The sequence below is a fragment of the Lipophrys pholis genome (genome assembly GCF_963383615.2).
Source record: "Lipophrys pholis genome assembly, chromosome: 2".
NCBI classification, from domain to species: Eukaryota; Metazoa; Chordata; class Actinopteri; order Blenniiformes; family Blenniidae; genus Lipophrys; species Lipophrys pholis.
In genome coordinates this window covers 37,362,279-37,376,898 of record NC_137636.1, presented here as the reverse complement: position 1 = coordinate 37,376,898, position 14,620 = coordinate 37,362,279, and the positions used below count along the sequence as shown (strand labels likewise).

Below are 14,620 nucleotides of genomic sequence, written 5' to 3'. Positions count from 1 at the left end.
TAATTATGTAAGCTGATAATCTTTTACGATACAAATACCAAAAGCAGTGCATGCTGGCAAAAGACAGTTTCGTACATGTATGTTTAATCATTAAGACTTCTTCTAAATCCAGAGGAAGCAGCGTTTTCTGCAGAGGCCACAGTTCTGAGTTCTGATCTGGTGCTTTCATGCAGCCAGGATCATGGAAAGTTTCCAGGTGGGAAAGTCCCGTTTCCCAAACAAGTCTGTCCTGTAGAAATCTCAAGACAATATGACAAATACAACAAGCCAACACAGGCATGAAATTATGTTTGTAAAGAAAATAGATATCGCTTCAACATGGATGAGAATATTGCTGCTTTTTGCTGCGCGATTTATCTTATATATATATATATATATATATATATATATATATATATATATATATATATATATATATGCATCTTCATATTGGTTCAGTTATGTGCTTTGTGCTAGTAGTCCACAATGTAGTATTTATTAGTCCACAATGTAGTATTCAATAGTCCACAATGTAGTATTTATTAGTCCACAATGTAGTAGTCAATAGTCCACAATGTAGTATTTATTAGTCCACAATGTAGTATTCAATAGTCCACAATGTAGTATTTATTAGTCCACAATACAGTATTTAGTAGTCAACAATACAGTATTTAGTAGTCCACAATGTAGTATTTAGTAGTCCACAATGCAGTATTTAATCATCCACAATGTAGTATTTAGTAGTCCACATTGTAGTATTTAATAGTCCACAATACAGTATTTAGTAGTCCACAATACAGTATTTAGTAGTCTACAATGTAGTATTTAGTAGTCCACAATGCAGTATTTAATAGTCCACAATGTAGTATTTAGTAGTCCACAATGTAGTATTTAGTAGTCCACAATGCAGTATTTAGTAGTCCACAATGCAGTATTTAGTAGTCCACAATGCAGTAGAATGCACCATTAATTTTTTCAATAAATTTTGAGATGAGGCCCCAAATAATGAGGTTTGTTCTTTGTTGGTGTGCTTCACATCTTTGGAAAAGGGGGGCGCTCTTCTCCTGGGAACTAAATGCTATTTCATGTACTCCTGACCTCGTCATTGGCCGACTGTATATCTGGATGTGAAGCGCAACAGGCTGAGACGTCCCAACTTCTGTCTGCAGGTCAGTACCGTCCCGACGGGCTGCTGGAGCTGAGCATGAGCGATTCCTCCGAGCTGAGCTGCGGGAAGAGCCTCCACATGCTGGAGCTGGAGATCCAGGAAGCCTTCCTGCGTTTCATGGCGGCCATTTTGAAAGGCTACCGCTTGTTCCTGCGCCCCATCACGCAGGCGCCGTCCGAGAAAGCCACTGACGCCAGCTCGCTCTTTGACCTGCAAGGTAAAAACCCCCACTGCCGTCGCAGCTGCGTGTGAGTCCTCAAACAGCAGGCGAGCGTCGGAAAGGAAGCAGACTGAACCAATGAACCCAGCCGCCCTGTTTCCCAGCAGCCTCTTCAGAACCGCTCGCAAAGGAAGTCCACTGCAGTGCAACGGGCCAGTTCCTCCCCTCAGGGAGAATCGTTTCTCCGAGACGATTTCCACTGAAGTGTTTACATAATTGCAGAAGCCATGTCACATCACCACAGCAGAAGATGGGTCTTATTGGGTGGGAATTATCTGGGGGTTTTCTGTGCTCTCCTCAAACAACAGGGCATTACTGTATAATTACTAGGCTGTCTCAGCTTATGTGTTCGGTCAACAAACAGAATATCAAGGGAGGAAGCCTAAGTCTGTTTTAAAAGGGCTTCCTAGAGTAAATGACATTAATGACTATTTTTCAGGATAAACCTCAGCTTTCTCTCTGGGGGAACTTGTGTACTCCAAACCTGATCTTAAAAATTTCCTTTTGTTTATTCTACTGTACATTTAGTTTTATCCTCACATATCTTTAAAAGGCTCAGTATTTGTTTGTTCGATGGTCCAGTATTTGGTACAACTCCTGCTAACCTCTTTGGGAAGCATTACATATATATTTTCATTACATATGTTTTCATTGCATATATGTTTTCATTACATATATGTTTTCATTGCATATATATTTTCATTACATATATGTTTTCATTGCATATATGTTTTCATTGCATATATGTTTTCATTACATATATGTTTTTTTCCTATTTAGTCCAAAGTGCAGTCAGCTTATATCCAAGTCAAGCTTCTAAATACCAGGATGCAGGCTCATATTTATTACAGAAACTTTGTCTTCCATGTGTATTAAGTTCTAAAGCAAACATCAGCTAAACATCCCATCGAAGGTTCAGACTGTCGTCTCTCACCTTGAACCAGTTTTCCTGTCAGGGACATCTTTACTTCCTCATGCTGAATTTGAAGTTTGTCTATTTGATCCTGTAAAAACGGTTTTGTCCCGGCGGCCTTCACAGCAGCTAAATGGAAATTACACTGAAGACACGGTAGTTTTCATGGTTACATTCCCGCTGATGGTGCAACCAGGGTTTCAAGAAGTAGCTCACATGAAGCAAAATTCCAATGAGGCTGGTGTCAAGTTACAAACGCCAGGTGCTGCATGTTGGTAAGTTACACTTGTGAAGGTTTATCTTAACAAAAACTAGAAAATGAACTTAAAGGGCCATCCTTACATCAACACTTTCTTAAGTCTGTCGGATTTTCAATTTAAACCTATGAATCTTTCAAATAATTGATTTAATTGTCAAAAAAGGTTAAAAACGAAGGATACCTATTCTGTTTGTGAGAATCTAAACCAATCAGAGGAGATTGTTCCTTCTATCTTCTGTGCCTGCTCTTGTCCCTGTTGGACCATGGCAGCTGACGTTGAGTAAAAGGCAAAGTCGACTGAGCCTAAAGTCTCTTTGGACTTTTTGAGATAATAAAAAAACAAGATGGAGAATAAAATGCAAAATGTGGAAAATTCATGATAGAATTGCTTCAAACAGGTTCCATCTCGCTCTGAGGGGACTGCAGGAGAGCAGATCCCCCTCAGTTAGAACAGATTCACCTAGAAGTCAAATATCAGCACAAATATCAACACATTTTCAGCCTCAGAACATTGAAGCGAGCTAATCTGTCCAGAATGGGAATGTTTTTTCCTTTCCACCACGTGTAATGAGGCTGTGACTGGTTCGGTGCTGCAGCAGTGGTACAGTGGCAGCGCATGATGAGCACTAATGACTCTCTGAATATATAAACTAACACTGTGTCATCTCTACAGCTGGCCCGCCTGGAAAACAGATGGAGTTGTTTAATACATGAGCTTTCATAAGTGTCTGAGTAAATAAGACAGAACTGGTTTGGGTGCGAATCCATGGAGTTTGTTGGAGACGCTGAGGTTGGCGGTTGAAGGCCGGTTGCCTGCTATCGGTCACACGGTGACCACCACAGCTGATTAAAACACTACACACAGTATCTATCCCCTGGAGCCCCAAACTGGCCTCTGGGCGGAAGCCGAACGCTGGTTGTGATCAGAGCGGAGGGGAGCGGTGGTGACGTCACGGCCGCTCTGCGACCAGCCAAGGTCGACTCCAGTTAGAGTTTTGTGGAACTGCTAACAGGAACGACTGCAGCACATTGCAGAGCGACTCGTGTGTCGTGTGTGAACCCCTCACCCAGTTCAGATGGGATTTTCATAATGAGAAAAGAATTACTTGTATTATTCAACTCATCTTCCCCTCGATATATTTACCTCTCTTTTCTCTCTGCCCCTCTTTCTGCTTCATTCTGACTGACTGCACAGCAGTGTGGTGTTTAACTCCCCCCACAGCCGCTCTGTCTTCAGTTCTAGTCCGGCTGCTCTTTGTTCCTCCAGTTGGACCGTGTGTCTCTGTGTTTTCCCCTTAAGTTGGATGAAGAAGAGGTGGATGATGGATGATCAGCAGGTTGTTTTACCTTAAAATATGTCTCTTTAACAGTTTTAAATGCAGGCCGACACATATAAACACTGAGGGACTCAAACCTGCAAGTTATTTGAAAAAAACAACCACTTTTACACAAGCTGAAGCTATTTACGTTGAAGAATTATGAAATTACAGCTGCCTACCGTCACAGTAAACCTAATGCACTTAAACAAAATCAATTATGTTTGCTATGTGGGGCTAAGCTGCTAATTCATCCAAAGAAGTGGCACCAATACATGTTTTAATTACTGTTTAACATTTATTGCATCTTTTGTCCTCCCGATTATAAACTGTGATTCAGCTCTTGTGACTTTGTGACTGTTCCCATTAGGCAAAACGCCAACGCATATGACCTGCAATGAATTATGGGTCCACGCAATGTCTATGCAACGTAGTTGATCAATCTGCTGGAGTCTGAGATTCTCACCCACTTAGATGTGAGCGTCACAAAATGTGTGAAAAAGAAGAAAGAGCGCTGCTTTTTTGGAAACACAAACCTCAAAGCCTGCAGACATTAAATCATCTAAGTGTTTCTATTTATTACAAATGGTCACAGTCATTATTGCAATAATCCTCAAGATCATCACATATCACATTTCCCCCTGATGGCGTGCAGCTCCAGTTCCCTCATTGAGTAGAAGCTTTTAGGGGCGGCTTGTGGAGGAAGTTCGATGTATGGACATCCAGGAGGTTCAGTCTTATTGACATATTTTAAATGGATTATAATTATTGTTGTTGTAGTTTCAAAAGATGGCCTTATTTCAATTGTCACTACATAGATGACTGAACTCAAATGGACATATTTGTGAGTCTGCTTATTAAGATATTCATTAAATACAAAAAGAGGAAATAATATGATCAGTTATAAAATTGAAAATTAGCCACTAGAAGTGACTTCAGTTATTGGATGAGTGGAAATCTCATCATGTCTGGTCATTTCAGAACTGTATGATAATTCATGCATCTTGTGCAAACCAAAGGAATACAAACCCAAAACAAACGTATTTTAAGGCCTTTGGAGGCTAATTAAATGGAGCAAAGAACGTATCTATTATGTTTTAGTGTTAATTTTATGACCAAACGAGAGGTTGACAAATGGACGAATCATTAACTTTCGATTAAGAAAGTCCCTCAGGACCCTGAGTGTTTCAGAGCGAAGTGGAAAGCAGCTCCTCTGGAACAGACGTGGGAACGCAGCTCAGTAAAGACACTGGCTGGAGTCTTGGTGTGAAACGGCTGCTGTGTTGCTGCTGCTGCATGTTGCTGCTGCTGCATGTTGCTGCTGCTGCATGTTGCTGCTGCTGCATGTTGCTGTTGCTACATGTTGCTACATGTTGCTGCATGTTGCTTCTGCTGCATGTTGCTGTTCGGGGTCACAAGTGGCCAGTGTCAGGATTAAAATATTTATCAGCTGCAGCAGGAAGTGCTTTTAGCCTCCGTCCTGCGGGCGGCGCCCCGTTTGTCCTGGGGGCAGCGCCCGTTTGTCCTGCGGGGGCAGCGCCCCGTTTGTCCTGCGGGGGCAGCGCCCCGTTTGTCCTGCGGGGGCGGCGCCCCGTTTGTCCTGGGGGCGGCGCCCCGTTTGTCCTGGGGGCAGCGCCCCGTTTGTCCTGCGGGGGCAGCGCCCCGTTTGTCCTGGGGGGGCAGTGCCCCGTCCGTCCTACTCTCAGCATGGTAAAAGCAGCAGCTTATTACTCAGCCAAGCTGCTTTCAGCGTCTCTTCAGGAAGCTTTTCAACATGATGCAGAACGTCCCAGATTGGCCATTATACTAATCACACTGTGGCATCCATTATCCAAACCATCGGAACAATGAAACAATGAGTAATGGATTCTTCAACCACAAAATGACACCACTTCGGAGGAAGGATGCAAATTCTACTCATGACGACTCGGATGTTTCTCTGGACATGAAAACATACGACGATGTAAAACAAACCTGTGTCAACAGGAGGAAGAACTTCCACAAGTTCCTTCATCAGAGATTGAAAATAAGTACTTGTAAAAGTATCCGTAGAAAAGTATATTTGAACAGACTAGTGAAATCTGATACATTTAAAAATAACTGAATCATAAAATACTTTTAAAATAAAAGGATGAAGATTTAAAAAAAAATCTATTTTTAAAAGAATGACTTGATGTTGGTCTGATTGATCTTTTGGCTTTATACTTTCACTCACTCACTATTTTCCTGTTTGCATTACAGCCTGTTTGCAGCGATACGACACTGCTATCCTCACACATCCATACCTGTCACATTTCTTCATATAGTCACAGGTTTAGGGTGGATTTAATGTAAAAGGAGTATAGTTTTGTCCATTTCATTGCTTCATATTTCATAATCATCATCATCCTTTAGTTGTTGGAGGGAATAAGTGCCACTCTGACGTACAGTCGTCAGGAAGGCTTCAGGTTCATTCTAGAACTGAGGAGGTCAAGGCCACCCAGCCGGTGTCACCCGGAGCTTTTATTAAGGACAGAAGAGAGGATCTGCAGTAACAGGAGGAGACACGGGGCTTTTGATAAATCTATATTAATTTACAGTCTTAGTTCATTCTTAAAGATGGAAAAAAAACCTCACTGCAGAGTTTCTTTGAGTTCCGGGAACAAAATGCTGTTTGAGTGGCAAAAGTTCAAGAAATCCTCCTCTTCTGGTCTTTATATTCTTCTGCACCTGGATTTGTGGTCGTTCACTCTCCTTTGGAGTCTGTCCTACTGGAGACATTAGGACATTTTCCCTGTGTGTGATCAGTCAAGTTTACTTTCTTTATATTATTTCTTATATTTATTTTACGGTAGTTTTGGCTCGGCCTGGCTCCTTGTGAATCCTTTCTCCACCGTCGTTCCTTCAACGCAGAACATTTCTCTGCTCAGGGTTCCTGAAGAGCCGCGACCGCTCGCACCAGAAGTTCTACACTCTCATGACCAAGACGCAGATGTTCATCCGCTTCATCGAGGAATGCTCATTTGTCAGCGACAAAGACGCCAGCCTGGCCTTCTTCGACGACTGTGTGGACAAAGTAAGGTCGTCGTCTGCTCGGATTATAAACTACAAACAAAAACTAAGAACGTTTTTGTTTGGTGGATTAGTTCTTTGTTTTAACAACGTCACACTATTGGAAGTCTGGTTTATTTCCTCTTTGATTAGTGCCACGTCTGTACAGAACATGCATTAGTGGGATGGCTGGCCAGCAAGAGCATGTGCGTTGTGTACAATTGAAACTCTTCTTTGCCTCTAAAAAACAGCTCGTCTTTGCTGTTTACTTTTGTTTGTTTGAAGAAATAAGACGCATCAGCAAGTTGACTGTGTTTACGTTGATCAAGCAGAAGCCTCAGCGGCCTGTGGACCAACGAATCAAACGCACCCTGACATGTCCTCCTGCCTCCGCACACACTGCTGAGGGACGAGTTTCTTCAAAAAGCATTTGTCCAGATTCTGCTGCTGTGGCTGCGTTCGACCATCAGAGTTACCAAAACCTCAAAAGGCGACTTCGCCTCAGAGAAACTTCACCTGATGCCCGTCCTGGCCGCCAATCCCACCAATGTTTCTCACAAAAGTGGCACCATTTGAATTGGATATAGGCTAAACAACCATGTTTATTTTCCTTTATTTACATTGAAACAATCGATTAAATATTTGTACTTTTTGTGTGTAGTCTCTGGTTTGAGTAGCTTTGGCTCTACTCTGTTTCCTGTTTCCGTCTCTCCTTCCTGCTCCCACACTCTGCTTTTCTCTCTCTTTCTTTCTGCCTCCGATTGTGAGCAGCTTTACAGTTCAGATCGGAGTGGAGACAAAGGAGGGAAGGTAAGATGACCATTATTCTCACCTGTGCTGGGCTGCTGTCCATGAGTACAACCACAATTTAAAAAAGAAAAGTTAAAGAAACTACTACGGTTCCTTCATCCCTCATCCTGATTGCTTTGGTTCAACTTTGAAATATATTCCATCACACTCATTGTTTTTTAATTAAGATTAGCTCCTTATGATCACCAAGACTTCCCTGGTTCCTAATGAATTTTTCAATATTCGCAACCAACACTGAAAGTGCTGCCATGGCAGTTTGCACACCGATAGTGGAAGTAGTTTCCTCAAAAAATCCATGAGCGCAGTTTTTCTGCAAAGATCTCTGCCCTCAGTTTATTGTGAGTCTGGAGAGGAAGGATCTTCACCGCACCGCTTCCTGGAGCTTTAACTTGGTGATCATGACTTCCTGTGTGGCAGGATGGCGTGGCGGCGAGGCCGTCGGTGGATCCTCTCCGCTCCACCGGGAACATTTTCAGTAGTTTGACCCGACTGCTCACAGTGTCGTGTTTCTGTGAAGGTCAACCGCCGTGTGTTTGTATTCTTAAAGTCCAGGCAGCTCCTCGTGTCCCACAGTCACGCCTCCACACCGCCGGTTTGTGAAGGTGTCACTCGTAATAACTTCTGAAATAGACTTGGCTGTGTGTGTGTGTGTGTGTGTGTGTGTGTGTGTGTGTGTGTGTGTGTGTGTGTGTGTGTGTGTGTGTGTGTGTGTGTGTGTGTGTGTGTGTGTGTGTGTGTGTGTGTGTGTGTGTGTGTTCTGGCTGTAATTGAGACATAGTGGGAGTGAGTCCAGGGGCCAGCATCCATCTCCAACTTTGTGCGTCATTTCTACAGACGATTAAATACTCCTGTTGTCTTTCTGCTCTGGAGCTGGAATACATTATTTTACCACTCAGCACACACACACACACACACACACACACACACACACACACACACACACACACACACACACACACACACAGACACACACACACACACACACACACACACATTAAACAACAATAAGGTTAAACTATATTGATCCCTGAGGTAAAGGAGTTTCCAGTAGTGACAAAATTAATTAAATCCAATGTTGGCACAACTTAAAAGACTCTGTAATCATACATATTAATGTGAATTTAATAAATGAAAAAGTAGCAAAAACATGAATAATAAAGCGAAACACTGAGCGGTAACAAATGTTTTTGTTTTTTTAACCAAATAAATAAATCATGAGCAGTAATAGTTAATGGGAGGTACTTTCATGTCAGTAAGCGTGTACACTTACTTACACATTTTATAATTAATTATAGTTGAATTGATAATGTTTTGGCAATCCAAACATTTAGAGTTTACTCCAGAAGAGCTGATCAGCTGACCGGAGGCACCGAGCAGGGGTGGAGGAGTGGAGGGGTGTAGGGGTGGAGGGGTGGGGGGGTGGAGCAGCTCAGAGAGGCAGGGTGGGGCCAGACCATTCAGAGATTTAAAAACATAGAAAATAATCTTTTAAAAGAATCCTAAAATGCACAGGCAGCCAGTGGAGGGAAGCCAGAATGGAGTCCTGTGCTCCCCCTTACCTGCTCCAGGTAGAAGACGGGGTTCTGGACTAACTGGAGACGAGCGAGGGACGACTGGCCGACTCCAACACGAAGAGCGTTACAGTAATCCAGTCAGGATGGAATAAACGCCTGGATTACTGTTTCAAAGTGCTGCTGTGCCAGAATGGTCTTCACCTTTACCTGCTGAGGTGGAAGAAACTGGACTGAACCACTGTCCTGATCCGAGAGTCCAATCTAAAATCACTGTCCATTCTAAAACAATGGACTCACTTCTGTAGCACCTTTTCACTGACAGCAGCCCCAAAGCGCTTCACATAGCTCATCACATTCACCCACTGCTGCAGCTGTGCAGCTGTCACTCCAATGGGGGGGGGGGGTTCGGGGTTCAGTGTCTTGCCAAAGGACACTTTGGCATGTAGGCAGGCAGAGATGGGAATCAAACCTGCAACCTTCCGATTGGGAGATGAGTGCCCTACCAGCTGAGCTCTGCCGCTCCCGGCTTCATGTGTGGAGCCGGGGGCCCAAGACTCTGAGACGCTTGGTCAGTACGGGCACTAATGCTCTCATCTCTTCTCATCTGTCCTGTACTTTTTCTCGGCCGTTACGTCTGAACTGACAGAACGTCTGCTCGTCAGACGGATCGCTCCTTCATCATCGCTCCTTCATCATCGCAGCTGTCTTTAGTCTCTGTGGAGGACAGAGTGAAGGCAGCAAAGTGAATATCCACTACAGAGATAAGAGTTTACAAACCGTCCCTGAAGTCATGTTGGTGCAGTTTAATGGTTTAGTTCCACATCTGAGAATTTGAATTGAAGTTTTTGAATGATTGGAAAGTTTTATCTTTAAATGGAGGGAAAACAGAAGTCATGAAGTTTGTTGGAGGTAAAGCTGTTTGTAAATCAAATCAAAAGGAATATATAGATGATACAGGGTTCTGCCACAAAATAAATCATAAATTAAATCATTGTTTTATCCTTTAAAGAATCCAAAATAAAGATATAAGACAGGAAAAAAAAGCTTCTCTATTGTCTTCGTCGTGGCCAAACTCTCCAGAGTTTTTTCCCAAATATTCCTAATGAGTTCAACACTGACAAAATTATACAAGAGCAACTAATCTGTAAAAAATTACATGTTATTAATTTATATAGACCATGTAACCGCCTGAACTCAACATTTCAACACATGGACGGGCGCGATGGAGCTCAAACTTCACAATATATTTGTAAAGGTGCAGTAAGATAGGTTCAAAGTTTTAAATATTACATTTAGATAACTTTGATTTGAATGAAATATGATTGAAAAAGAACATGCAGCTGGTAGTTTTATGTAGTTATAACTGTCTTGGGACGTCCCATTCCTGCAGTATGTTTGGTGTCTGTCCCCTTCCTGATTAGATACCTGAACCCCCCCGGCTCAGTGTCTACCTGAACCCCCCCAGATCAGTGTCTACCTGAACCCCCCGGCTCAGTGTCTCCCTGAACCCCCCCGCCTCAGGGTCTACCTGAACCCCCACCGGCTCAGTGTCTCCCTGAACCCCCCCAGCTCAGTGTCTCCCTGAACCCCCCCAGCTCAGTGTCTATCTGAACCCCCCCGGCTCAGTGTCTACCTGAGCTCCACGGCTCAGTGTCTCCCTGAACCCCCCCCCGGCTCAGTGTCTCCCTGAACCCCCGCCAGCTCAGTGTCTGCCTGAACCCCCCCGGCTCAGTGTCTACCTGAGCTCCACGGCGTTGTGTCTGAAGCTGCCACTCGACTTTCATCCCGTGAACTTCTCACCTCGTGCTTTAAAATGCTGACAGAGCGACTTCACAGATCTTTGGTTTGGGCTTGAGCCGTGCCTCGTTAGACAAAAGAGGAGTAATGGAAGCTTTTTCTCTTCAGTGAGCAGCAGAGGGGAGGCTCCCCCTCACTCCTCCGCTCACTGAGGCTGCTGATCAAACTTTAATTAACTTCACACTAACTAGACTGAATTATGACTCAAACCGGGGGATTCAACTCGCTGCCGTCCAACATGGATGAAACCATTGCCCGTGGCAGTAAAGCCTGTCATTAAGCTCTCCTCCAATCATGATGCCATCCTCCATGGCTGTTGATTTCTTTTTTAATATTTGCCATTAAACCCAGCCTTGGTGTTTCCAAATTCACTGTGAGTTTTAACTGTTTCTCAAGCTTTGCCGTTATAAAATCTGTGCAGTAATTCCAAATGTCACTTCAGTTGATGGGTGACTGCGTCTCACTTCTCCACCTGCACGTCTTTCATTCCCTTCCTGGCGTCTCCTCACCAGCGATCAGCCATCATTTGTGGGATGAAGCATTATAGCAGCAGACCAGCTCCTAGAAATTGTAATTTAATGCTCGTGCTGAGCTGATTACAAGCTCGTATCTGCAGCGTGTCAAACGCTGATGTAACGAAGCAGTGTGTCATGTGGCTGATAGGTGGTATATAAATAAATAACAGAGTTTGATTGCTGTCCTCAAATTATCTATATATGTGCTTTGAATATGCCACCATCATTATTGGATGTGACTCACTGTAGAAACTGTATTTCCAATATAATATACAGTGTGTGCTCTGTTTAAATGAAGTGAAGGACAGAAAATAGGATGGAATGATGTTTATTTATATTTAAACATTTATTTACTATGTTTCTTAATGTACTATATATATATACATTTCTGTAAATATGAACACAACCACTGGGAAATGAGATGATTAATTGTTGAGGTGGAGAAGGTGTAGGAGTAAATAAGCTAAGGCTTCATCCTACTCCTTTTCGGATTTGGTTGGGCAATTTTTATTTAATTCTATATTTAATTACATGCTTTTGGCGTTGCTTTGCTCTGTTATGTTTGTTTTATGTGATTTTGTTGTTATTGTTTTAAATATTCTCATTTGTTCCCCACATGTCCAAAATAAACTTTACATTCATTCATTAGGTTTAAATAACTTGGGCTGGTTCTCCACGATTCATCTCGGATGCGAGAACTGGCCTTCTCACTCCTTCTGTCCAGATCACTGATCTGAATGTTTTCAAGCAAACGCCTGCAGACTTCAGTCTGCCTCAAGCGTAGCAAACGCAAGACTCACTGCGAGCAATTTGTTTTTGTTTGTATCTGCAGCATTGAACAATCATAATTGAATGCAGTTGTGCATGCCACCATCAGGTTCCCCCACAGAGACCCAGAGTCAGAGCTTTCCCAAATCATAGTCCTTTTATTAAATAAACCAAACTCACAGACACTACTGCCTCTTTCAGGCTCCGTCCCTCCGCCCACCACCTCGTGTGTCTGGCGGCTCCTCTTATGGGCAGAGAGGTGGGGTAGCACACCTCATTCCCATCGGGGGCCTAATCACCTCCCTGCCACAGCAGTAATGTCTGAAACAGGTCTGCACTCACTGTGCTGGAGCTCAGGGGACCAGAGGGATGAGGCGTGCTCTGTCCTGGAGCCATGCTCAGTTTATCCAAGTGTCTGTTTCAGTGTAAGACGATGTTTTGCTCTGGGACGATGCAGTTTGAGTCAAAACTGTGGGGACATCATATAATGCAGGGATTTAGCACGAACACTGCAATCCCACCGAATATGACAGAAGATACACCATTCTCTGTTTGCCTCTAATATATCATCTCTTGTAGCATGGTTTCAGGTTGTTTTATTCATGTTATTCAGGTGAAAGCTGCAGAGGCAGTGAAATACACAGGTCAGCTTTGCCTTTGTGTGCAGCAACTGCAGGAGGCTGCAGCAAGCGAGAACAAGTCTGGAGAACAGAGAGAAAAGGCAAGGCTTGTTCACTGGGGGAATGTAGGTCACCTGCTGTCCTCCTCCTCCCTCACCTCCCCCAGATACTCGTCCTGCAGGAATCCTGTTCTCAGGGTGACGGCGACAAAGCTGTTTGAAAATCACATGAAACATTTCCAAAAGGAAACCCAGCTTCAGCCCGAGTCGTTCATCAGAGGGCGGTGATGTCCAGATGTGTGTGCAGGTTCTCCTCCTGGGTTCCATCGGTGTGACAGATGAAGGGTCACAGCAGCGTCTCTCCTCATGTTTGTGCTCTGCAGGTGGACGGCGACAGGCCGGAGGAGGCCCGGCTGATAGAGATCGATGAATCCCAGCGCAGTGAGCACACGGTCTTCATCACACCCCCAGAGCTGCCTCTTCTGCCCGACGGGGACGAACATCCGCTCTGCTACAGGTACAATCTGCACTCATCGGCCCGGGGGAGGGGTAATGAGCTTTTTGCTTTTCTGTTGTGCAAGATTGTGTTGTTCTCATCGTTATGACACCAGTTCTGATTGTGAAAAAAGAAGAAAGTAAAACTGCAATAATGGTAATATAATGCAAATGAACATGCCGGCGTAATTTACTTGGTAGATTTAAGGCAGCATCACAGCATATTACAGATTACACAAAAATATGGGTCATATGAGTGACATTATAAATGTGGTGCTTAAACTACTGAACTAAAACTATGCTGCACAGAATCCATTGTCTACTTTCTATACTTTTAATCAGTCACAGGAGTCTGCAGCCAATTTGTTTTGATGTTCCTTCTAAAACTAAATAATTTGGTTGAGATGCTGAAGGAGTCATATTATCCCGTTTTTAAACTCCTCCTGCTGGTCTGGTTGGTCCAGAAACCTTGTATTCAAGGTTGGTCTAGCTTCTCCTTGATTTTCCTCCATTTGAATATTGGATCATAGGAGCTGCATTCAGAATCTGCTGTGTCTGTGTGAGCTGGACTGGCTCCGCCCACACATGCAAAGTCTATTTTGCACAATATATCCCCTTTAAGGAAACATTAATGCTGGTTTCTCTAATAATTTTCTCTTAATTGCATTTTTCATTTGCAAATTTGAAAACAGAATTCGGTGCAAAGTGAAAGGCAATATATAATCAAGATAACATTTCATTTAGTGTTCATACCGTCCAGAATAGTGCGGACATATTCTAAATAACATTATTCATGCTGTTCATTCACTAGTTTTCTTGCTGAAAATAACAAAACATGCAGCAAATTGCCTCTCTAATCACTAAACTTGGATACATTTTGAAAAAGTAATATTCTTTACATGGAAAATGTATGTTTTGCTGTGGTCTTGTGCTGCTTCCCGTCTCGAATTCTGCACAGGACTCAGTGGAAACCAACTCTGATCGAACAGCAGGGAGAAAATGAAGCAATCTAAATAATACATTGAGTGAAAAGTTGTCTCATTTATTCTTGCGACAGATGATTGAGGACCAGCAGGAGTCCAACTCGTACTGAACCTCACTGCATGACTGCGTTGGTCTAAATACTTGCCATTTGTATTCTTCACAATTCCCTCTGAATAATTTATGGGGAAAGACTTTATTTTCCAGAACCACTTAAGTTAAGCTGCAATGATAAT

General features: G+C 43.2%; 1 protein-coding gene across 1 annotated transcript in view; it reads left to right on the top strand.

Annotated features, from left to right (window-relative positions):
- Positions 1-14,620, top strand: part of LOC308127632 (C-myc promoter-binding protein-like) — a 119,443-nt gene that overhangs the window by 62,137 nt on the left and 42,686 nt on the right. The window contains exons 12-15 of the mRNA XM_080492774.1: positions 1,149-1,364; positions 6,765-6,910; positions 7,657-7,695; positions 13,292-13,425. Of these exons, the coding sequence (XP_080348900.1) occupies positions 1,149-1,364; positions 6,765-6,910; positions 7,657-7,695; positions 13,292-13,425 (535 nt within the window). The remainder of the gene's footprint in view (positions 1-1,148; positions 1,365-6,764; positions 6,911-7,656; positions 7,696-13,291; positions 13,426-14,620) is intronic.